We start from the raw sequence: 26,334 nt of genomic DNA, 5'->3' as shown, positions 1-26,334 counted from the left end.
TCTCCTTGCAGTTCAGGGGACTGTCAAGAATCTTCTCCAACACCACAGTTCAAACGCATCAATTCTTTGGTGCTCAGCTTTCTTTATAGTCCAACTCTCACATCCATACATGACTACTGGAAAAACCATAGCCTTGACTAGATGGACCTTTGTTGGCAAAGTAATGTCTCTGCTTTTTAATATGCTGTCTCGGTTGGTCTTAACTTTCCTTCCAAGGAGCAAACATCTTTCATGACTGCAGTCACCATCTGCAGTGATTTTGGAGCCCCCCAAAATAAAGTCTGCCACCATTTCCACTGTTTCTCCATCTATTTGCCATGAAGTGATGGGACCGGATGCCATGATCTTTTATTTATGTTTATATTATGTTTATGTTATTTATGAGATTTATGTTATTTATGTGATAAAGGAGAGAGGGGAAAAGAAGTGGAACAATAGCTGTTCTAGGTTTTAGACTTTTAAAGTTGGCTTCTCTTAGATACCCAGATCCTCTTCATGGTGCTGTACAGCCTATTCTAGACAAGACAGTCTGCTTTCTAGTGGCAGCCTTGGAGGAAGGAAGGCAACAGCTCGGGTAGACACAGTACGGTTAGTTCTATTCATACCTCGTCTCTAGCTAGTCTTACATAACTTATCTATCATAGCAGAATAGCAATCCTGTTCAGGAACAGAATCTCTGTATCTTTGATCTTGATGTTATAAACAAATATATCAAACCCAGAGTTTTCCTCCTTTTTGAAAAGGACTTGCAGAAAAAAAAAAAGGAATTACAGAACTGTAATCCAAGTGGTATTGTTTTTATACACATGATATGATAAAGCACATATTTATTAGTTTATTCACTAATCTTCATTAAGGAGGCTGAAATAATGCTAGCATAAATAAATACTAGGGCAGCAAGCTTGGCAAAGGAATTTGTTGAGGGTTGGGGTTTGATTTTTTTGTTTATATTCAGATCATGACAAAACAAATGAATTTTTTTCTATATTGTATCAGAAAACTTTTAACTTTACTTTTGTGAAGAGAGGAAATAGAGTAGTATAAGTAAAGGATAGAGAAAGGATCTGAATTGAGAAATAATAGGCCTGTATAAACCTAAAAGATAAAAAAATCCAGAAAAAGAGTCTATTTTCTAATAAAGTTAAGCCTTTTATAAGTAGATTTAATTTTTTAAAATTAACCAGTCTATCCTAAAGGAAATCAGTCCTGAATATTCATTGGAAGGACTGATACTGAAGCTGAAACTCCAATACTTTGGCCACCTGATGTGAAGAACTGACTCATTTGAAAAGACCCTGATGCTGGGAAAGATTGAAGGCAAGAGGAGAAGGGAATGACAGAGGATGAGATGGTTGGATGGCATCACCGACTCAATGGATATGAGTTTGAGTAAACTCCGGGAGTTGGTAATGGACAGGGAGGCCTGGCATGCTGCAGTGCATGCAGTTGCAAAGAGAGGATTGAGAAAAAATATAAAACATACACAAAGGAATTTAGATACTGTAATAAGGATTTAGGGAATCAATGATACAGTAATCTATTTTTGCTCTGCAAAACTAATGGAGATATAATATAGAACAATTATGAAAACAAGGAAAGGAAAACTATTGAGGAAAACAATCCTAACTACAAGGGCTGAAAAAATAGATGGTTAAATATGATATCAAGCTTTCTTAAAATAATTAGGTAACCACAGTTTCCATTTATTGAGTATTATGTACTGTGTGCAGGGCCTTGGGCAAGGCCTTTCACAGCGTCTCCCACTTTACAACAACTACATGGAATGGGTATTACTGCCAGGGAGAAAACCGCTCAGAGAGGCTCAGTGTCCTGCCCAAGGCCTAACAGCTGGTCAGCGCAGATTTGCTACTAGAGCTAACTGGGTCTTTCTCTTGGATCAAAGCTATGTTGTGTTCAAATACCTGTTACTTGGAAATAAGGCTTAAGAAGTCAAATAATACTATGCAAACATGTAACTTTTGGACCATCAGTTTTTAGACGTTTGGTAACAGAACAGATATTTCATTTATTGGGTCTGGAAATACCATGGTCTTGAGAAAAGTGATTGATTCATGGTTACTGAGAGGTAGAGGCAGAGTTTTTATTTTTTTTTTTTGGCTGTGCTGGGCAGTTTGTGGGATCTTAGTTCCCTGAATCCTGAATCCGTGTCCTCTGCAGTGGAAATGCAGAGTCCTAACCATTGAACTGCCAGGGGATTCCCTAGAGGCAGAATTCTAACTCACATCTATCTAATTCTAAACTTTATGAGTTTCTTTTTTTCCTCTTTTTCAAAAATCCAGGACAAAAGTCCATTTTTTTTTTTTTTTGAGACTGGAAGGCTAAAAACTTTGAAAAGTAAAATAACTTTCCCTTTGAAGGTTTTCTTCCTATAGTTCCATTTTTGATAATAAGCTGATGGTACTATTTATGCTTTCAGCAATTAATAGTTTAAAAATATATTTAAATTTTAATTTAAGGAAAACAAAAAAATTTTTGGTTGCACCCTGTGGCTTGCAGGATCTTAGTTCCCTAGCCAGGGATTGAACCTGGGCTTCAGGCAGTGAAATTGCAGAGTCCCAACCACTGGATGACCAGGGAATTCCCTAGGGAAATTTTTAAACATTAAAAAAATGTTACCACTACTAAAGTAGTAGTTAACTACTACTGAAGTAGTTACTAAAGTCTTACTACTTGAGGACTCCAGTGATTTGATTCAACCACTGAGTTAGTGATTTTCAATATTTTCAGAGTTGTAACACTCTCTTATGCTTTCATTTTTGTCATATCCCTGTTCTAACTTACTCTTCAGTGCTCTGTGGTAAATACTTATCATTAGCATTTAAAACAGCTTTGAGAGTTTATGAAACCAAAGTTAGGATGCTACAGAATTAGGACTGGGAATTATTGCATGGAGGAAAGTTGTCTTTCTTGTGTAAAAGCAAATTGTTTTAACATTGTAGAATGACAGCATCATTTGACTGGGTGTACTGTATAAATACATTTATATGGATGACTTTTATTAAATTCTAGTGTCTTCACTGGAGAATACACCTAAAACTTTAGAACATAATTTGATCAGGTAATGATCTTCCCCAAGATGCTCTAAGTATAATTAATCTGCAACTCGGATTATCCTTTCTCTGATTATAAATTGATCCCCTTAGAATAATGATTTTCAAGGAGGGAAAGCTCAAAGGGAAAAGTAAATATGTGGTCAGACAGTCACGTAGATGGCAGTGGGAATCTCAGGTTCTTCAGCTAAGTCCATGACGCTTTGTCAAGCTTACTGGAGTGAAAACCTGTATTCATACACCCCAGAATTGTTAGTCTCTTCGGTAATCAGATGGTACTTAATTTTTTATGGTCTCAATAAAACACTCAAGTAATTATATAGTTCCATTCATACACAGTCAGTTTCCAAAAGGCAGGATGTATCACAAAGTGAGTAACAGTGATTCTGGGAAGAGCTGACTGGTTGCCTCATCTCCGAGTGAAGATCCTGAGAACTATGCTTCTCAGAGGTCTGCCTCTCTCTGGTACCTCTGGGTCTGTTTCAAATGGGACTGATCCTGCCTCAGTTTACCCTGGACTTGCTCTGTACCAGAGGGTTTGGATTTATTTATATTTGTCTCATCCTGGTTCAGATCTCTTTATTTGTTCTGGAAGGATTTCCTCCCTCCTCCTCCACCTTCCTCTTCCTCTCCCCACCCTTCTCTTCCTCCAGTCTCAGAGACACCTAACCCTAGAGATCCCAAATATAGTCTTCTTAGTCTACCAAAAAACCTAGGCAGCTGTTTCCAGATCAGGATTTGCTTCAGAATCCTTTGGAGGGCACTTATAAAAACTACAGTTCTCAGATTTTACTTAATCTGATTGTTATCTTTCCAGCTGCAAATGGTATAACAGGAATAACCAGAAATTATTTGTTTGGTTTTTGATTCATTCATTCAGCACATATTTTTGAATGGAATAGGTGTGATGTGCTGGCTGCCTAGTGGCTACTGAAGATTCATATGAAAATAGAAATGTGTTTCGCTTTTAAAGAATTGATAGTCTGGTGGGAAGTAAGTGGGAAAGATAAAAGGATAAAGAAAGGGGCTGTGGCACAGAAAAAGGAGAATTAACTGTGCTTATGAGGCTCAGAGGAGATGGTCAGAGACATCACTGGGCAGGGAAAGGCATTCAAAACAAAGACCCTAGCCTGGGCAGAGGTGTGAAGATGGGAAAGCATGCTCTGGGAACTGCAAATCTGTCCTCCTGTGTGTCTAGGGGCCTGGAGGAGGAAATAAGAAATAAGAATGGCTATAAGTGGTGAAGGAAGATCACAAGGAAATTTTCCAGAATTAAAAGACATGAGTCACAGATGGAGAGTATACTGAATATGCCACCAATGAATGAAAAAGACTCGCTTCTAAGCATATCCTATAAATTTCAGGATTCTGGGGACAAATGCCAGGTCCTAAGTGATTTCAGAAAGGAAAGAATAATGCAAGCAGAATTGGGAACCAGAGTAACTTCAGACTTGCTCTACAGACACATTAGAAACTAGATGAGTATGAGGTAATACTTTTGAAATTATTAGGAAATAATTTCCTACCTGAAATTGCATACTACCAATCAAGACATTTGAAGACATACAGATTCTCCCCTCAAAATTGCGTTCTGGGCACTCTGCTCAGGTAGCTAGTGGGAGATGTGCTCTGTTAAAGTAAGAGACTAAACCAAGAAAGGGAAACCAGGAGTTCACACAGAGGAAAAGGTGAAGGATGCTGAGGACGATGGACAAGCCAGTGCAGTCAGGCCTGGAAAGCCACCGCGTCAGCCAGACTGCTCAGGGTGAAGGGTATAGGAGAGGTGTCTCCTAGAGAAAAAGAGACCCTCCTCCCCCGTTACCTGATGTTTTTACTTTACTGAGAGGAGTTTTGCAGTTCAGAGAGTTTGATGAGGTGAATACGTTTTAGATGTATACAAAGCTAAGTGAAGTGAAAGTCGCTCAGTCGTGTCTGACTCTTTGTGACCCCATGTACTATACAGTCCATGGAATTCTCCAGGCCAGAATACTGGAGTGGGTGGCCTTTCTCTTCTCCAGGGCATCTTCCCAACCCAGGGATTGAACCCAGGTCTCCCGCACTGCAGGTGGATTCTTTTTTTTTTTTTTTTTTTATTAGTTGGAGGCTAATTACTTCACAACATTTCAGTGGGTTTTGTCATACATTGATATGAATCAGCCATAGAGTTACACGTATTCCCCATCCCGATCCCCCCTCCCACCTCCCTCTCCACCCGATTCCTCTGGGTCTTCCCAGTGCACCAGGCCCGAGCACTTGTCTCATGCATCCCACCTGCAGGTGGATTCTTTACCAGTGACTAAACAAACAGCAAAAACCAAATCGAACAACTAATAACTCGGGGAGAAAAGAAAAATTATCCAAGAAAGGAAAAGTCATTGAGTCCTGCTCAGCACTCTCGGGAATAATGTTTACCTTGCCAGACTGCTGTAAACAGTGAATATTGACTTAACCGAATGTTACTGTAGAGCTGGGTGCTGGGAAGATAGGGCATGTGTGACATGTTTGATGTAAGGAGATAAAGGATGGGGGATGAGAACTAAATCTTTTTCTTCCACAGGGAGAAGTGAATAGGTAATAACTAAAATGGAATAACCAGGAACTAGCTATATAAACACACTTTTAGAAATATTCTAATAGATATAAAAATATCATATGAAATATAAATATCAGAATAAAATCCTAAGTGAGTTGAAATTAGTTCCCCCTGAAGAGAGAATTGGGTGTGAGGAGGGGTAGGACAGGGGAGTTCTATTTTTCATTTTTTTGATAAAAGTAAAAATAATAAAAATATAGATACAGTATTTATAACACCGAGGGACTCTTACAAGCAGTGTTTTGCATTTTGTTGAACAAACATTTTGCAGATAAGAACAAACTTGCATGTTCTATGTACCTACCTTTGGGCATGGTCTTAAATTTTGTGTTTTGGGGGGGGCTTTTTTTTTCTCTAATTAATAAAATCTGAATCGAAGCAAAAGTTAGTAAGGTAAAATTTTTGACTCAAATATGTAATGACTGTATTTTGATACTATGTTTATTTATGTAGATTCTAAAGCTATCTTTTAAACTTCAGAGGATAAACAGTCTTCTCTCTTGCCTTCATCCCAAAGTAGAGTCAAGTTTGACTTCACTTAAGAAATCAGCATTCTTCAGTGACCTGATGCTCCTAAAATGGACTGGCTGATCAGCAGCACATTAAGATCTATAATAGATACGAATTTGTACTATCATGTGTAATAGATATAAATTGCCCCTCCTCCCGTTTCTTCTGAAAATAATCAGATTCCACAGAAAAGTAGTAAAACGCCCACATACTTGTCACCTAGAGTCACCTGTTCTTAACATTGTGCTGCATTTGCCTCCTTCCTTTCTATACCCATTCACTTTTTTTTTGGAGGGTGAAGGGGAGTTCAACTATTTTAAATTAAATTGGAAATATCATACTTTGATACATCACCCAGTATATCTTCCAAGAACAAGGACATCCTTCTACAAAACCAAAATACCATTATTTGCCATGCAGAAAATAGTATTATCAAATATATAATTAATATTCAAATTTCCCTAAAATCCACATAATAACTTCTGCACTTTGGGGGGGATCCAAAATCTAGTCAGTGATCATGCATTGCATTTAGTCATATTTCTTGAAGTCCTCCATGTACTAGAAGTTTCTCTGCCTTTTAAAAAAATCTTTCATGACTTTACTGTTATGAAGAGACCAGGGGAGTTGTTTTGTAGAATGTCCTGTACCTATGGGTTCATCTTTTTGCTCCCTCAGTTTAAGATTCTGATTTACAGTTTGGGAAGAACATGTCTAAAAACTTCTTTATCCATCTGCTTTTTTTGCGGGTTCAAAATTTTAGACCTTCGTGTTCTTGGTTGTAGGTTTTTGTTTTGTTTTTCCTGCTAATCTGTGGTTAGGCATAGGGTGTGAAGAATTACCCCTTACCTGGAGAATAGTGAAACTCCTTAGACTGCAGAAAATATCACTGTAATCTCTGTGAGAGGTAATCTGTTCCTCTGGAAACAAGCATAATATTTTTTTTTAAACATTCTTGGCAGAGATCACTGGATGACTTAATATATTGTAATCAAGGGCAAATTTTCTGCTCTTTAATTAAGTTCTGCTACAGGACACAGTCCAGGGAGCCACTTCTGGAAAACACTTGGCCAGTTCTCTCATCCCAAAGCTGACCACTTGCTTTTGGAATCCCAGCCCCAAGTGTGCGTTCTGTTTGCAGTGTTTGGGCCATCCTGTGCCAGCATGCTCAGATGCTTAGGTTATGTATATTTTATGTTAAGTGAGTACAACGCAGAGTGATGGCATGCCTCAGATGCCAGGAGAGCTGTGCAAGCCTCCTGCTGCGAGCACGCTTCCCGCTTGTCTTGGGGGAGAGACCTGGTTACCCGGTAGCCTTTAGGCAGAGCTGCTGGGGATGTGCAGAAAGTGCTGTTGCAGGCTTTGTCCGGGGGGGAAATCTGAGCCATTTCTCTGGGGACAGCTGTGTTTCAGAGTCTGGACAGGTTGCTGTTGAATTTTGCTCGGGCTACCAGGGTAAGTATTTTCATGTTGATTTGTTTATACTTCTGCTTTTCTTCCTCCTAAGTCATCAAGGCTCTTTGTGGAAGCGCCACAGGACTTGGTATACATTAGCTAAAGTGGAATTCAGAGGTTTCATTCTAATATGTTTCTAATCCAGCTTTTTTTTTTTTTCTTTCCCTCTGCAGATTTTGTGGAAGTATAATACTTTGTCATTATGAGATGTCGTCTCTCGGTACCTCCTTTGTGCAAATTAAATTTGATGACTTGCAGTTTTTTGAAAACTGCGGTGGAGGGAGTTTTGGGAGTGTCTATCGAGCCAAATGGATATCACAGGACAAGGAGGTGGCTGTAAAGAAGCTACTCAAGATAGAGAAAGAGGTAAGGTCTTTTCCTGCTATCAGAAGTGGTCATGATAGCACTTATGTAAGCTTTTCAACCTAAGTCAGAGGTCACAGGCTGCCAGGGCCCTAGCAGAGCCTTCAGGGCTGATCCATGAGGCTGTTTCCCAAATTTCCATTCTGGGAGCCCCATAAATAGCAGTCGGTGCCGCGTGTGCTGTAGGGCTGAGTTTTACTAGGGGTCATCTGAACTGAGAGGATTTCTACTAGGGGTCATCTGAACTGAGAGGATTTCTTTCCATGGCGTGCAAGACCGAATGTTCTCTGAGCTCTTGTCCTGGGGAGGTGAGCGCTCAGGTCTTCCCAGACTTTAGGCTTTGCCCTGGGTCAGCCAAGAGGGGTCAGTAAAGAGTAGTGTGTAAAGTTTTCATCCCCTTTCAACTTTCTGGTGAATTTGTGGTCCCCAGGACTTGTCTTTTTGAAAAACAAAAAGCATTATTTCTCTACTGAAATAGAAGCAGTACCAGCTTCTTGGATTTCACCTCTACTTGAAGTGCAGAGTGATGGACTTTGTTTAATAAAAGTGCTACACAGAGAGCTGCCCTACTTGTAAAATTGGAAAAAAACATTTTGACTTTGAGAGTCTGGAATTGGTGCTGGTCCTAGTCAAGCTCAAAACTCGTACACAGGCCCTTCATCTTAGGAAAGTGACACAGCATCGTCCCCACATTCAGTTTGGTACCCAAACCCCACAGTAAAGCTGGCTGCAGAGATGACTTGGAGGAGCTCAGGGTGTCAGTAACTTTAAATAGCTACCCTCAGGAGTTTGCTTTGGTCAGTTCTATTTATGTCATGTTTTGGCTAATTATTGTTCTTTTCAGTACGTTTTTAAAGTGAACTTTTTTTTTTCATTTTTTTTCCCCATTTATTTTTATTAGTTGGAGGCTAATTACCTTACAATATTGTAGTGGTTTTTGTCATACATTGACATGAATCAGCCATGGATTTACATGTATTCCCCGTCCCGATCCCCCCTCCCACCTCCCTCAAAGTGAACTTTTCCATAAATATCCTTTAATCTCCCTGAATGATTTCATTTTTTTCATTAACTGCTGCCAGTGAACCACAGCAGTTGATTCAGAAAGGAAACCGAAATGGCCCAAACAGAAAGCAGTTTGTGTCGTTTCCTCCCAGCACTGCTTTGTCACTGTGTGACCAGCAGTCGTGTTTCTGATTTGTGAACCCAAGCCAGAAGGACTGAGATACCTCTGCCTTGGGGTATCTGTAGGTTGTAGAAAGCATTAAGAAGTGATTGCTTTTGAAGCTATTGTGTGCTCCAAACCAAAAGGCACTATGCAGAAAAAGTTTTCCCCCAGTCATGTGTTGATCAACAAATTTTTTTTTTTTTTTAACAAATTTTTAAATAGTAGCCAAATAATAAAATTATTTCTTACTCTGGAGTTGAACCTACCTTTTTTTTTTTAAATCTGGTGAACTCTTGAGCCCTTTATAGGCAGGCATTGTTGTACCCATTCTGTAGGTTGGGAAATAGAGCTTTGCGAAATATGTACAGTTGCCCCAATAGGGGTGGATGAAATCCAGATTGGACCCCCTATTCTCTAGTTTTTAATTCTGAAACCTCTAGTTTGACCAGGTAAGAACAGATAATAAACCGGTTCCATCATATTTATATTCAAAGAAGTATATAAGTATGCTAATATTTTTAAGCATCATATAACTTCAATACAGTGAACATGGTCTTACGTGATTGTTGGATATGAGAAAGACTTTGAGACGGGAAACAAATTTTGATAGGAAGACAGTAATTGCAGCCCGTTCACTCCACCCCCATCCATACCCAGGACCATTTTTTACTGTCTGAGAGAGAACCAGGAAAATGACACAGGGATGCACAGGAGTAAAAGCAGGACCTGGAAACCGCCAGATCCTGCTCTTGTGTAGATATTTAACTTGAGTGCATATCATTCAGAATTGGAGCTGATTACAGTAAACCACAGGAGCACGCCTCATAAACTTCTAAGTAGGAAAAACAGAAACTCAGTTTCAGCTTTGGGGCTCGGTTTAGTCAGTGACTGTGAGTGATACAGAGGTACACTAAGTTATTGCAAAGCGTCTCCACACTTACCGACTTAATGTGTGTTCAAGATGTAAATAATTTTGACTAGGGGTTGGCAGTTATTAGAAAGGAGATATGCATTTCTTATGTAAATGTTTGTTATACTTTATGAACTATGTGTTGGCTTGGTGGCTAGATGTTTTCTCAGTGATAAGATAAAGGTTATAAGCTCTGGATTTTTTCCAATTTATAGATTCAGTCCTGTGTCACTTGGTCATCTTTGTGAATGAATTTTAGAAACAATGGAACATTTAATAATATATTTGTAGCTCACTCATGGAACTCTTTAAGAATGACCTATATGTTTTGTGAAAGGTAGAAAAAGTTTATATATAACTCTTTAATTCTGCGTATGTGGGCATATAGAGGAATGCTGTTTATTTTCACTTTTATTTGTAGACCTCTAGTTTAATGAGTATATATTACTTTTCTGATTTAGAAAAAAAAGAAAAATGGCATTTACTTAAAATTTTGGTAGTTCTTTACAACTTAGTTTTTTAAAATATTCATCCATTTGTTTTATTTTTTAGATTCCAGCTATAAGTGATAGCAGTAGTATTTGACTGTCTGTATAACCCATTTCACTAAGTATAGTACCTCTCGGCCCATCCATGTTGTTGCAAATGGAAAAATTTCATTCTTTTCTATGACTAAGTAGTGTTCCATTGTATATATAATATACACCACATCTTCTTTATCCATTCATCTACTGATGGACACTTAGGTTGCTTCCATATCTTGTAAAACTTCATTTTTGAAAAACCTTTACAGGTAGTGAAAAACTCCAAGGAGGTACCATGAACTGTAGCATATCCTTCCCCTAGAATCACAGCTAAGTAACATTTTGCAACATTTCCTTTCTCTCTACATATTATTGATTTAGGTGTGTTCGTACATAGTTTCTAGTGAACATAAGGGTAAATTGCAGATGCTATGTACCTTTATCTCTAAATACTTTAGCTTCTCTGAAGAACACAACTATAATGCAACTATTGGAAATTTAACATTGATTCAATAGTACCTATTATACAAGTCTATTTTCAGATTTTTCCTATTGTCCCAATAGTGGCTTTTTATGGCATTTTTTTTTTTCCCAATCCAGAATCACATACTGCATTTAGTGATATATCTATTTAGTCTGCTTTAATCTGCAACAGTTTCTCTGCCTTTCTTTGTTTTTTAAACTTTGACATTTTTGAAGAGTACTGGGAGGTTTTTGTAGAATATCCATCATTTGGGGTTGATCTGATTTCCCTTCCCTCTCGCCTAGTTTAAGGTTATGTAGTTTTGGTAGGAATGCTATATAACGACATGTGTCCTTGGCATATCTTAATGGAAGACCTATTATGTCAGTTTGTCCCATTTTTGGTGACATTAATTATGAATCCTTTATTAAGAGAGGCTCACCCAATTTCTCCCCGGTAAAAATACCTGTTTTCTCTTCATAATTAATAATTAAGATATTGGTAGATACTTTGAGGTTATGTAAATATCTTCCCTCAACAAATATTACCCAATGTCTTTAGCATCCATTGGTGACTCTTGTTTGAATCAAATATTATTATGACAGTTACAGTGTAGAAAGCAAAAGTTCTAGCATAAATGAGAGCCTTTCTTCACTTGTTTATTGATTCATTTATTTATTTATTGTTTATTGATCCATTTTTTTATTGTTTCATTATAGACTTAAGGATTCTTTTTCGAATTCGGAATGTTACAGTTAACTACTGTTGTTATTCACTTTCATGCTTAAACTGTTCCCGATTTAGCAAGTAAAAGTCCCTTCAATTTGGCTCCTATGTCCTTCTGATGTGTCTCCATCATTTTTTTAGTCTTTCCTTACTCCCTGGCATGAAAAGATGCTCCAGGCTCAGTTAGTTCCATTCCTGGAGTCAGCCATTTCTTCAGGAAGCCCTGATTCAGGGTACCTGATTTGGGAGTATGATATTCAAAAACCTAGATTTGGCTAACAGGTTTGCTTATTGTAGACTGTTTAAAAAGGAGCCTTTGTCCTTTTAGGAGAACAAATGGTCATAGATAACTTTTATTTATGGAAGCATTTAATTACAATTTAAATATCATACATCTGGATAGTTATGAGCTGTGATACACTCCTATTAGAAGTGTAAATTGATATATGTTTTGGAGAAAAGTTTAGCAAATAAAAAATCTTAAAATGTTTCCTTCCTTTGAGCCAGAAATTTTACTTTGAGGACTTTATCCTGAGGAAATAATTTGAGATATGCAGGAAGAAGGATCTAATAAGTTGCTTATCTCAAATAAATAATAAAGAATTGGAAACAATTCAAGTGTTTCCAACAAATTATCTTTTAAATTATCCTACATTCTTACCCTTCCTCCCCCCAAAATGTGAAAGGTGATGATTGTGTTAATTAACATGATCATGGAAGTCATATCACACTATACAGTACATAACGTATATTGAAATCATCATGTTGTATACTTTAAAGATATTATAGTTCTACTTGTCAATTATACATAAATATGAAGAAAATTATGCTACATCTGTATAGTGAAATTCCATTGCATTTGGAAGACTACTTAAAAAGGCAGGAAAACACTCATAATATATTGCTAACTGGTAAAAACAAGTAACAACATATATACTATCATCCAGGTGTCTTCTTGGTGTCTCTGTGGTATTTTTATTATACTTTCCTTTGTTTTTCATATTTTTCTATGCTGATTTCATATTTCTTTTTCCCCCCAACATTTTATTATGAAAATTTTCAAACATAAAGAAAAGTTAAAAGGGTGAAATTGAACATCTATGTCTACCCTGTAGGATCTGTTATTAGCGTAAACAACTTGCTTTATCATATGTGTGTCTGTGTATTCTTCCACCCATCAGTCCATTTTGATGCATTTCAAGATGAGTTGCAGGTGTCAATCGTTTGCTTTAAATATTTTAGTGTGTATATTATTACCAGAGTTATTATGTGTTTGCAGGCTTGTTTTCTTTTGAGATAAAATTTGCATACACTGAAATACACATATCACTATGTCTTGACAAATGTAAACACAGTGTAACCCCGATTTTTACAGAAAAAAAAACTCAAAAAAAGTCATAGTTCTGACAACCTTTGTCACTTTCTAAGGATGTTCAAGTGAATTAAGTTTTTTATAAGCCACTTTAGTCCGTCATGACTCACAAATTTTCCAGTCTCCATATGTGCTTTTTAAATGTTTAATGTTCACTTCTCCTTGCTGTCTCATAGCAGTGCTATAGGATTTTCAGTGGTAATTTAGTTTGTTTTTATTAGTTGCAGATTTACTTATAGAGTGCTGTTTATTTTTGTTAAAAAACTTTTCAATAGGAAAAAATAGTATGATCTTAAGCTCATATGCCAAAGGTAAGAAAAGAAGTCATTACTGTATCTTTTTGGTAAATTCCCAATGAGCTGAGATCAAACCAAACTGCTTAGGCAGAAATTGAAGCAAGGAGTGGAGAGGACAGAGGAAGGCACCATGGATCCCAGTGTCCTCTTTCCAACCCCCGACCCAGAGGAGAGCAGCCTCTACATTAGCGGTTCATCATCTTCACAGTGTGAACCAGACAAGTCTGTACCTGGCACTTTTTTCCTGTCTGAGAGATGAAGCCTGCAAGCATTTGTAATCTATTGATATTTAACCAAAGTAGGGAACCAGATTTAAGTATAAGATTTGAAGGAAACATTCTTCCCCAAAAGAATAAAAAGGAAGCAGAATCCTCAAAAGCTGAAATATGAGACCCTTTCTTCAATTGCCTTGCCTTTTATAAAACCCCACTTCCTTTATTAAAAAAATTTTTTTCCTACTTGACTATTCTGTGTGCGTGCATGCTCAGTCACTTGAGTTGTGTCCAACTCTTTGCAAACTCATAGACAGTAGCCTGCCAGTATTCTCTGGCCATGGGATTATCTCCACAAGAATACTGGAGTAGTTTGCTCTTTCCTCCTCCAGGGGATCTTCCCGACTCAGAGATCGAATCTGCTTCTCCGGCACTGGCAGGCAGATTCTTTACCACTCAACCACCTGGGAAGCCCCTTTACTGTTGTAGAAATATTGAAAGCCAGATAAATTCAAGATTCAAAACTTTCCCACAGTATAAGTATTTATAGGTAGAGAGAAAAGATCAAAATATCAAAACTGCTCATAAGAACAGGAACTCTCAATAACTTTTTATATAAAGGGGGAAATACTGGTGTGAGATAGAAAATGCAGTAGAAATTGACACAGAACTCAGATGGAACTTTAGTAAAAATAAGAGCTTTGATTATATAGATTTTTATCAACATGAAAGCATTTAGTGATTCATAGAAGGCTAGCTAATGTTGTTGCCATCTTATTAACTCTTGAGAGACCCTTTTTCCTCTTCTTTGCAGCTCTGTAGCTGACTTTTTGGGCTTCTCTCATAGCTCAGTCGGTAAAGAATCTGCCTGCAATGCAGGAGACTCAAGTTAGATACCTGGGTCAAGAAGATCCCCTGGAGAAGGAAATGGCAACCCACTCCAGTATTCTTGCCTGGAGAATCCGATGGACAGAGGAGCCTGGTGGACTACAGTCCATGGAGTTGTAAGAGTCAGACACAACTGAGTGACTTTCATTTCATTTCATTCATTTCAGCTGACTTTTTAGTGAAAGAATTATTTGGATTTACTTAATTGTAGGAATGCTGTTTTACTATTTTCCCCCATCCCTGAGCACAATAAAGAAGAATAACACTATTTACTTTCTTCGTAAATCCTCTCAGCATGTCAGTGTATTGGTGGGACCAATACAAACAAAAATTAAACATCTTGGATACTTGATAAACTGCCCTTGAGTTATGGTGTCATTTCTGTGATAATTTGTCCAAAATGGTGCTCAAGAATGGTGCCACTTGGTATTTTTAAACATCAAGAGGGTGGACTTAAAGATGCCAGAGTTACCATTTTAAGTTGCTATTTTCAAATGCCCAAATTCTTGGTGCCTTACTTATCTGTTACAGTATCTTCATATAACTAGTCTCTTCCTTTTCATTCAGAAGTCCTTTTGTGAGTTATTATTTAAGATAACCCCACCCAGGATTTTTCTGTCTCCAATCAGAATTTACCCATTCTGCGGTCTATTCTTTTAGGTCATTGGTTCTCCAAGTGTGGCCCCTGGACCAGTAACATCAAGCATCACTTGGATATTTGTTACAGATGCAAATTCTTGGACTTTTTTTTTTTTCTTCACATAGTGAAAACTTTTATATTTGGAATTAGCCAGCTGGACTCAGTTTAGATGATCCCAATTTTGTTGGCAACATCCAAAGCATCATAGTCAGGAGCCAGTCGAACATCAGGCCTGATCAGAGTATTGACCTTAGCCACATCAATGTCACAGAGCTTCTTCACAGCCTGTTTAATTTGGTGCTTGTTGGCCTTGACATCCACAATGAATACCAGGGTGTTGTTGTCTTCTATTTTCTTTATGGCTGGCTCGGTGGTGAGGGGGAGTTTGATGATGGCATAGTGGTCAAGTTTGTTTCTTCTAGGGGCGCTCTTCCGAGGATATTTGGGCTGCCTCCTGAGCCGCAATGTTTTGGGCTGCCGGAAAGTGGGTGACATCTGGATCTTCTTTTTCTTGTGACTGTGGACACCTTTCAACACTGCTTTCTTGGCCTTCAAAGCCTTTGCCTTGGCTTCAGCTTTAGGAGGGGCAGGGGCTTCCTTCCTCGCCTTCAGCGCCATCTTCATGAAAAGGCAAGTCAGGCCCCTACTGAGTCATGGGGGCCTGGGGCCTGGCAATCTGTACTCTAACGGGCTTCCCACATGTTTCTGATGCTGTTGGAACTTTAGGTTGTACCTGGCCAATCATGTCAGGTGCAGGCCATCAGTATGTTAACTCCAGTTTGGAATTTTAGGCACCTTGTGCAACTCGTGATGGAGAGATTGTTGTTGGAGGCTTTTGAGACCCTTAATTCACCATGCTCAGGTGAACCACCTGTGCACAGGCCCTGCTCGGCAATGTCATTGGACATGATGAGCTCAAGGCAGTCTTAGGAACATCAAACAGATGTGAACCTCAGGCAAACACCTTCAGATTCCAAACCTTTTCCACTTGGGTCCTCCTCTGACCTTCAAGCCTTGTCTTTAATTTTCTGACCTGAAACCACCTCTACCCCACCATCCAACTGTTCTTCTGTCCTGCTTTTCCACTTCTGTAACCTCATCTGCATTCTTTCCCTCACCTCTAATGCCTTTGTCTTCTCTGCCTGAGCAGGTCCTACTCATTCTTCAGCTTTCATTTCTTCCTTCTCTGTGAAACATTCTCAGGTCCTACAATCATAGTTTTTCTCTTTTTCTTTTGAATTTATACCAATTAACGCTCATGTGCTAATCCAACATGTAAATAAAACTGCCTTGTGACTCTAGAATTACTGTAAGGGACTGCCACTTAACTTTTCACATGAACATGTCTTCTCATCTGAAAAGTGGGACCAAGACCGTACGTCCATCCCAGGGTTGTCGAGAGGATTAGTTGACTTAATATATCTAGAAGAGTGCCTGACACCAAGGAAGACTTGGGTCACTGTTCACTGTCTGTTGTAGCTTTACAACCATGCTGTGAAGTCAGAATAGCAGACACGTGTCCTGTTTTGTAAAAACTTCAACTTTGTTGGTTCCTAGAACTTCTGTTGAGAAAGGGTCAGAGGCCGCATTCACAGTCTGCAGGAAAGAGCCATGCCAAGGTTTAGCGTGGATGCAGAACGGCCAGCGTGTATATGCTGTGTATTCAGCATCTCCTTTGGGAACTCTCTGAGGGCGAGAAAAACCATTGCCTTTGTCACTGATGCTGCCACCAACCTGCTCATCATCACTGTACCAAGTACAGCTACCACTGCGAGTGGTGACTTGCTTAGGGGCTTTCCATCACTCCCTCTTCTCTGCACAGTTGCATTACAAGATTATAACCTCCATTTGATGGATCAGAAATCAAGACTCAGAGAGGTTGAGTAACCTGGCTAATATAGACAGCACCCTTGCCTGTCTCACAGCACCTGGCACTGTGCCTTGCTCAGAGCCAAGCATCTGTTCCTTTGTATTGGGATCAAATCATATCACTGTAGACATCCCTCTCATTCATCCTGTATGGATATGTCTACATTTTCCTCCTTTATTCCTTGAGCTGTGAAGAAGATAGAGCACATCTGTTTTCACTGTATCAACTGTACCACTCTCATTTAGCTACATAGTAACAGTACTCTTAGCTATTAGCTTGTTTTTATAAATGCCTTTGCTTTGGTACCTTTTTTAGACTAGCATGCATGCCATTTTCGCTCAGGGAATTTTAAACATTTCACTGTGCCATGCTTTGACTTTGTACTACATACATAAGTCATCACTTTGAATTAAAGAATAAGCAATTTTAAATAATGGAATAATGAATTACTGTATTTGATCATTATGCAATCACCACTCCAGAGGTATATATAAAACAACTATCCATCACTCGGCTGTTTTCTATGAGATGTTTCTGTTAGTGGGAGCTTATAATATAAGACACCCCAAAGTGAACTGCTATTCAGTTCAGTTCAGTCGCTCAGTCATGTCCGACTCTTTGCGACCCTATGAATCGCGGCACGCCAGGCCTCCCTGTCTATCACAAACTCCTGGAGTTTACTCAAACTCATGCCCATTGAGGCTGTGACGCCATCTAGCCGTCTCATCCTCTGTCATCCCCTTCTCCTCCTGGCCCCAATCCCTCCCAGTGTCAGGGTCTTTTCCAACGAGTCAACTCTTCGCATGAGGTGGCCAAAATATTGGAGTTTCAGCTTCAGCATCAGTCCTTCCAATGAACACCCAGGACTGATCTCCTTTAGGATGGACTGGTTGGATCTCCTTGCAGTCTAAGGTACTCTTGAGAGTCTTCTCCAACACCATAGTTCAAAAGCATCAATTTTTCGGCGCTCAGCTTTCTTCACAGTCCAACTCTCACTATGAAGAGATACAGAAAATTGGACACATGTTGAACAAATATGTAACTTAAATGAGTAAGCATGGCACTACTGATATGTCACAACCTAACACAAACCTTTTGGAGAGGTAAACTTACAGTGAGGAAAAGCTACAAGAATGGCTTCTCCTGGGACCAAGAGGACTTTAGAAATTACAAATGACTTTCTTACTGTGTTATGTGAAATGCAGTTACATTAAGACAAACATCACTCTATGATATTTCAGATCATTGATTTGACTATAAAAGTCTTTTTGCAATCAAAAGCCCCCATTCTTTTTCTTTTTGCTTCTGAGTCATTTAAATTTTTAAAAATGCTTTCAGAATTTTGTCAGATTACATATTTACTTGCACGTGGAGGTTGTTTTTGATTTGCCATATGTATCATTGTTATAACAGTTATTTCGGCTTTTCCTTAAAGTTATTGTTGATCTCAGCATACTAGGCAATAAACATTTCAGTTAATAATTTTTCTCCAGCCATGTTCTAAGTATTGAGCTGAAATCAAACCAGTGAATGTGTTCCAGTAAAGCTGTTAGATCCTGACTGACTAGTGCTATACAAACCTTGGCCCTTGCTGCTAGAAGAAAAAGAGTATGAAGAACAAATTTAATTTTTGAGAAACACAAAGCCTAATATAGAGAGAACAATTTAAAAACTGAAAAATTGGAGATTTTAAAACTATCTGAAATATTCACAAGTGAATATTCACAAATATTTACAAAACTATCTGAAATACTTGTGACTATTTCAGATAGTTTTTAAACCAATATGATTGGATCTGAGTCTTCAGAATAGAATTGTAGCACTTGGGTGTTAGAAAGATGCCTAGAATTTTCTTCTCTGCTTTCTAGTGAAGGCGAGAAGTCACTCACAGGAAAGTCCCTAAGACAGAGATCATCATATCAGCTTTTTTTCATTTATGCTTGATTCCTGCTCCTCGTTAGGACAACTGGTTTCTGTCTGATTGCTGCCACTGATGACATGTGCGATGCAGGCTTTTCAATTTTGGAGCAGTTTAATTCTTATTCTTTCTAATGTAACTTCCAGCCATAGATAGTGGTCTCTTTCTCTGGGGCCATACAGAACAAATCTTACCCTCTTCCTTTCATGTGTCTAATTCTTGAGCACAGGATCTGTATCTGATTGATTTTTTTTTTTAAACTCTGCATTGTACCCAGCCCACCATAAATAATTAAGACATGCTTAGGGAATAAATAAAGAAATAAACCTTGTGATCACATCTCAGCTTTCTCTTCTTGTGCAAGATTTTCAGAAAAGTTTTGCTCTTCCTGAATCTACAGAAAAGAACAGCCTGCATTCCTCCTCTACTTCATCCCTTGCCTCTTCTTCTCCATGTTTGGCTGATTTTTTGAGTTCTTAATGAATTAGTTTGTCTTTGAATGAAAGGTTCTGCTCTGTGGCAGTTAGGCAGGATTTTCCTGGCCATGGTTCTTATCTGGTTTGTTGTTTTTAACATGTTTTCCAAGAAAGGAATCCAAGATGCTTTTTCTTAGCTGTGTTAATATCAGATGTTCATGATTCATGACCTGAGAAAAATCAAGGTGTCCTAAATGAAATGAGGCCATCGGAATCTTAAGCGTTACTTGACAGTATGACTCCTATCCCTGATACTATTCTTCAGGAGAATAGCGCTTGGTAAAATTAGCTACATGACAGCAGTTACACTGATAAGGATGGAAATGTCTGGTGAGTGTTTTGTAGGCTCTGCTCAAGAAGGGGACTACACAGCCGGTCTGCTTTGGAAGACAGATTATATTAAGCAATTAATGAATAAAATCAGTTTAACTTGCTGTATTTTAAAAACGTATAGAACAGTGCTTCCTTTAGTGGGGAAACAATTGCTTTTGTTATTCTGACTATAGCTGTAGAGTCTGTCTTAGGATGTATGTGCATGGTTAGTCGCTTCAGTTGTGCCTGACTGTTTGTGACCCCGTGGACTGTAGCCCACCAGTCTCTTCTGTCCATCGGATTCTCCAGGTAAGAATACTGGAATGGGTTGCCCTGCCCTCCTCCAGGGGATCTTCCTGACCCAGGGATCGAACCTGTGTCTATTTCGTCTCCTGCCTTGGCAGGCAGGTTCTTTACTAGCACCACCTGGGAAGCCCCAACTAAAGAGTATATTAAAACATTATAAAGATCTTTATCTTTCTTAAATATGGGCTGAACTTGGTGACTCACTTCCAAAGACTAGAGTATAGAAAAAGAAAAGTCAGTAACTTTATAATGGACAAATCTTGAAAACATCACCTTAACCATGTGATCAGGGTTAATAGCACTAGTGTTAAGTCACATGGTAACCTGTCTCCAAAAAGATATGATGAGAAAACCACTTCATCTCTCTGCTCCTCGTCCCTTCAAACCCATAACCCCAGTCTAGTCATGAGGGAAATAACAGATAAACCCAAATTGATGGACATTCTATAAAATACCTGGCCATTACTCTTCAACGTTACTAAGATCTTGAGAAACAAAGACCGTGAAACTGTCACAGTCCAAAAGAGATTGAGGCATGATGACCAAACATGATGTTATATCCTGAAATGGATTCTAGAACAGGAAAGAAAAAAAGACATCAGTGTAAAAAATGGTGAAATCCAGATGAAGTCTGGAGTTTAGTTAATAGTAACTTAATACAGTAATGGTTTCTTAGTTCTGATTAATGTTCCCTGGTAATCCAGCATGTTGAAATTAGGGGAGACAGGGTGAGAAGAATGATCTGCATTATCTTCTTAAGTTTCCTATAAATCTAAAATTGTTCCAAAGTAAAAAATTTATATCAAAAAAGTAAAGAATAACATAGAGCAGACTAAGGGGACTCAGGAGGGCCAGCAGGGGGCCAGTGTTGCCAGTTTATAGGGGCTGATCTGGGTAGGCCTACTTGGGAAGGTGGTCTTTGAGTAAACGCTTGAAGTAAGAAGGGGAGCCATATACTTACATGGAAGTAAAACAGTCCGGGCAGAGGGAACACGCAGATGCCAGGTGGGAGCGTGCCTGGTGTGTTGGGGGATAGCAGGGAGGCCACGGTGCCTGGAGTGGAGTGAGTGAGAGGGAAGAAACAGGAAATGGGGCCAGAGAGGTAAAAAGGCCAAACAAGATAGGGCCTGCAGGCAACTGTAAGAGCTTCTGATCCAATTAGGAGGAATTGGTGAGCAACCAGTGCTTTGGAGTAGAGAAGTGAAATGACTCATGTTTTGATATGACCACTCTGGATACTTTGTTGAGATAAGACTACAGGGGGCAGAGGCAGGGACAGAAGGACCAGTTGGGATTATAATACAGACAAGAGATGTTTGTGGCTGGGCCCAGGAAGGTTGCATTGGAGGCAGAAAGAAGTTGCATTTGTGGGGTATTTTAAAGGTAGTTCTAGCCAGATTTGCTCACTCATTGGACATGCTATGTGAAAGCAGACTCAAGGAAGTCTCACAGGTTTTGCACCGAGGTGATGGAAAGATGTATTTGCCATCTTGGGAGATGGGCAAGATCATGGGTGGAGCAGGTTTGTGAGAGCAGATCAAGAGAACCTTTTTGATACAGGCAGTGAACTAGGGAAGGAATTAACCATCTAAAAACTACCATTTACAATGCAACAAAAATATGAAACAGTTGGAAATAACCCAAATGTCCATTGACAGGTGACTAGGTAAACAAAATACGGTGTATAATTAACTGAAATTACACTCCTCATTCCTTTAAGAGGAGTGTGAGTCTGATACATGCTACAACATGGATGAACTGTGAAAACAGTATGCTAAGTGAAATAAGCCAAACACAAAAGGACAGATATTGTGTGATTTTTACTTACATGAGATACTTAAACTAGGCAAACTCAGATACAGAAAGTAGAATAGCGGTTACTGTTAATAGCAGCTGTGGAGAATGGGGAATTGTTTAATTGATACAGAGTTTCTATTTAGGACGATAATAAATTCTGGAGATTGATTAATGGTGATGATTACACAACAGTGTGAATGCACTTAATGCATCACACACTTAAAATGATTAAAATAGTAAGTTTTATATTATGTACCCCAACTAAAATACGAAGTTTTATTTATAAAAAAATAAATGCTAAGGGATACATTTAACAAAAGAATTGTGCAGTGTCTTTATGCTGAAAACGATAAAACATTGCTGAGAAGAATGAGAGAAGATGTAATAAATGGAGAGATATGCTATGTTTATAGGTTAGAATATATGTTATAAGATGTCAGTTCTCCTGAAATTGATTTGTATATTCAGTACAACCCCAATCATAACACCAACCAGCTTTTTTTAGAAATGGATAAGCAGCTTGTAAAACATATATGGAAATGTGAAGGGCCTGGAAGAGCCAAAACAATTTTGGAAAAGAGGACAGTGTTGGAGGACTTATACTACTTCTTTATGTCGGTACTTATTATAAGGCTACAGTTAGCCACATTATATGGTGTCAAGATGTATGGATGGATCATCAAGGCAGAACAGAGAGTCTAGACATGGACCCATACATATTTGGTCAGTGGCTTTTTGACAGAGGTCCCAAGGCAATTCAGATGAGGATGAGAAGATGAAAGGATCATATTTTCAATAGATGGTGCTGGAACAGTTAAGTGTCTCTATGCCCAAAATTTGAGAACCACTAAACTGGAGAAATATTGTTGGTTACTGAGCAGCGATAAGGATGTGTGTTTTCTGCAGCCATATTCAGCTCTGCAGGTACAGGAGTGGAGTAGATAAAGCATGGGAATTATTCAGGGTTGCAGTTTCCCTGAGTACAGTGAAGTGAAAACAGGATAGAGGAGTTGAGGATGGATTTAAGGGAAGGATTCTGTGAATTGTCTTTTAAGTGAGGGGAAGAGAAGAAGGAAGACTTCTGGCAAGGGCATGCGTGCTAAGTCGCTTCAGTCATATCTGACTCTTTGCAACCCTATGGACTGCAGCCCGCCAGGCTCCTTTGTCCACAGGATCTTCCAGGCGAGAATACTGGAGTGGGTTGCCATGCCCTCCTCCAGGGGATCTTCCCAACCCAGGGTTCAAACGCACATCTCTTGTGTCTCCGGCATCGGGAGATGGGTTCTTTACCACTTGTGCCACCTGGGAAGCCCCTCTGGGAAGGGAGTGGCATGAAAAGGTATAGGCCAGGAGATTGTTGGAGTCCAGCTACTGGAAAGAAGGAGAGGGAAATCTAAGAGTGGGATGGGTCGATATCAGATTACGGAGGATGAAGTTACTGGTCATGCAGGGTCTAGGGTGTGACCAAAGGAATGCACCACTGAGGTGTGATGAAGGATTAGATTGTTGCAGCTGAGTTCAAGGACTTGAGAGGACAAGTGTCCGAGGCTCGTTTATGTGCGTGTAAGCATTCCTACAGTATGAGACAGGAATTGTAATTGGAGAAAATGGCAGTGAGCTAGGAGCTGAAATCATCAGGCAATGAAGGGGCACTGTCTGGAGTTAGTGTATGCTGACAACTGTAAAGGATAATGGATGATGCAATCTAATGACAGATTCAGCTTTTAGGGATGGGAGGGAGAGCTGTCTGGAAGCAGTCATGAGAAGCCGGGAGGACGCCTTGCTCCCCTCCAGGCCCCAAGGAGCAAGTGCTGAATGAGACAGACTAGCTACCATGGGGAGGGATGCAGAAGAGAGCCAGCTCCTGTCAGAAGGTGAGGGAGAGTTAAGGGAAGCTTCGACTTTCCATGGAAGTCTGAGATGGCATCACCTGCTGGAGGGCAGTTTAGGAGACTGACAAAAGTCTTTAAATGAAATGCCATTTGATCTATCTCTTTTAAGAATTTGTTCTAAAGAAATGGTTGGAAAAGGGCACATGCATATGTGTTAAGGGCTTCAAATAAAATGCCATTTGATCCATCACTTTTAAGAATTTGTTCTAAGGAAATGATTGGAAAAGGGCACATGTTAAGGGCTTTGGTAAAGAATTGGCCTGCAATGCAAGAGACCACCTACAATGCAGGAGACCAGAGTTTGACCCCTGGGTCAGGAAAATCCCCTGGAGAAGAAAATAGCAACCACTCCAGTATTCTTGCCTGGAGAATTCCATGGACAGAGGAGGCTGGTGAGCTACAGTCCATTGGGCAAGAGTCAGACATGACTTAGCAACTAAACTATGACCATATGTGTTAACATTGTATATGGCCACAAAAAATGGGAAACAGTGAGGATATGCTACTTTTATAATCAGAAAAAAAACCCAAACAAACAGAGCTAACTAAAAGCATGGAGACAGGGAAAACATCTCTGTGATTTGGCAGCTTTGTACACATGGGTGATTCACCCGCTGTTTAGTTTTAGATCATGTGGAGTACCTTGAAAGTATACTCATATACTTTTGATGTTTTCCGCTTCAGCTCCCCTAGAGTATCACTGATGGTACATGGAAGGTTTTTCTCCTGTGCTCCATGGTTTGTGGGATCTTAGCTCCCAGTGTTGTCCTGTGCTGGGCTCAGATGCCCAGTTGTGTCCAACTCTTTGTGACCCCATGAACTGTAGCCTGCCAAGCTTCCCTGTCCATAGGATTGGTCAGGCAGGAATACTAGAGCAGGTTGCCATTCCCTTCTCCAGCGGATCTTCCCGACCCAGGGATTGAACCTGTGTATCTTGCTTCTCCTGCTTTGGCAGGAGGGTTCTTTAACATTGTGCCACCTGGGAAGCCCCCTTTGTTCCCAGACCAGGGATCAAACTAGGCCCTTGGCAGTGAAACCACAGAGTCTTAATCCCTGGACTGCCAGGGAATTCCCGATGGCCCCCAATTTTAATCTTTCTGTTTATATTAACCTTTTTCCCTTGATTTCTTTGCTGTCATGAAGTTCTGCATGCACGTGGTATAAACTAAACATGAATTCTACTTAAAAGTCTCTCCAGCTCTTAGTTGGTAGACGAAGAAACACTGCAGACATTTTAAGTTAAATGTACGTTTATCTGGACTTGCCATCTTAATCTTTTAGTATTCTTTAGGAAGACAAATAGAACACGTGGTTACTAACCAATAGGGCTTTAGAATTTTTCCTTTGTTTCTAGCTTGCTCCAGAGTTGGTAATTATAAGGGGAAGAAATCTGTATGAGTTCTGTAGGTAAAAGCGTGTAAAGAACACAGAACCAGTACTTGGGTGGCATTTGCAATGTGTCTTTTCCTTTATTACGGTGTTTTATTTTATTTTTTTTAAAGTTTTAGCAAACGCATAAAGGTTCTGGAATGTTTACCCACAGCCATTTGTCAGAATGAGTGAGGATGAAATTTTCCTTTTTAAGAACTGTATATAAACAGAGAAAAACATTTCACACCTGTTTATCTTAGCAGGGCCTGCAAGGAAGGGAGGCTGATTCTCCATTAACTCTTCCATTCAGAGAAGAGTTTAGAGACAGACTATCCTGTGACCCTGTCAGCCTCAGATAAGGGCACTCAGAGCCAGACGTGTGGGGAGCGTGCCGCTGTTGGTGTCTACAGACAAAAACCTTTCCTCTCTTTTCAGGTCCATCCGTACAGTTCTTTCAACGCACCTAGGAATAGTCTGTGCTCATAAGATGCTTCTATAATATATTTTCAGAAGCACACTTTAGAATTTTTTTCCTTAATGAAAACTACCTTTCAGTTTTAGTCATTTGATCTGGTAAATATCTCTCTTATCCTCTTGTATTAGGAAATATAGTCATGGAGATAGGTGGGGTGGGGTGTGATGTGATATATTTGTCTCCTCTAAAGGAATGTTTGGTAATCTGCTTCCTTTTAAGATATTAGTTTGATTCAGTAATAAGTAAGGCATGAGAAGGAAATTAATAACCTTTTAACTTTAAAAAGAAACAAAGTCCTTTTTTTATACAACTTATAAATCAAAGTAAGTGGTGTCCTCTCTGACTGAATTGGTCTCTAAGCCATGTAAGAAAATCAGCCTGCTTTTGCGTTTGCTATCACCACCGTCACTGACTCGCTCTCCATACAACTTACTTAAGCCACTTCATCTTGCACACATCCCTGTCTTCCTTGATTTCAGTGCCTGCCTCACTTACTGTTTTCTGTCCTGACTTCGACCGTCAACCATCCTGAGTGAATTTGACATCCACTTTAAGGACCCCTGAGCCAACTGCAGACTTCTGTCACTACCACTTACATGACTTTTAGCTCTACTTCCCTTCAGCTACTTATGGGTAAAACCTCATAGCTAAGAACTTCTCTACCTTCAAAACAGCAAGCCTGAGTTTCCCTTCTCTGCCCATAATTTATTTAACCCAGTCTTCCAG

The 26,334-nt window shown here is 39.3% G+C and overlaps 1 protein-coding gene across 3 annotated transcripts in view; it reads left to right on the top strand.

The window, feature by feature from the left end:
* The window catches only part of MAP3K20 (mitogen-activated protein kinase kinase kinase 20), a 163,029-nt gene that overhangs the window by 5,528 nt on the left and 131,167 nt on the right, over nucleotides 1–26,334 (top strand). For 2 of the 3 annotated variants that reach the window (XM_043894834.1, XM_043894836.1), the window contains exon 2: nucleotides 7,803–7,995. In XM_043894834.1, coding sequence (XP_043750769.1) covers nucleotides 7,837–7,995 — 159 coding nt within the window. In that variant the 5' untranslated portion in view covers nucleotides 7,803–7,836. Of the gene's footprint in view, nucleotides 1–7,268; nucleotides 7,630–7,802; nucleotides 7,996–26,334 lie in introns of those variants that run through there. The other variant, XM_043894835.1, reaches the window with a different exon arrangement.

The sequence above is a fragment of the Cervus elaphus genome, chromosome 33 (assembly GCF_910594005.1).
Source record: "Cervus elaphus chromosome 33, mCerEla1.1, whole genome shotgun sequence".
In the NCBI taxonomy this organism is placed as follows: domain Eukaryota; kingdom Metazoa; phylum Chordata; class Mammalia; order Artiodactyla; family Cervidae; genus Cervus; species Cervus elaphus.
The sequence above is the reverse complement of the archived record's forward strand: the minus strand, read 5'-3'. Positions and strand labels throughout refer to the sequence as shown.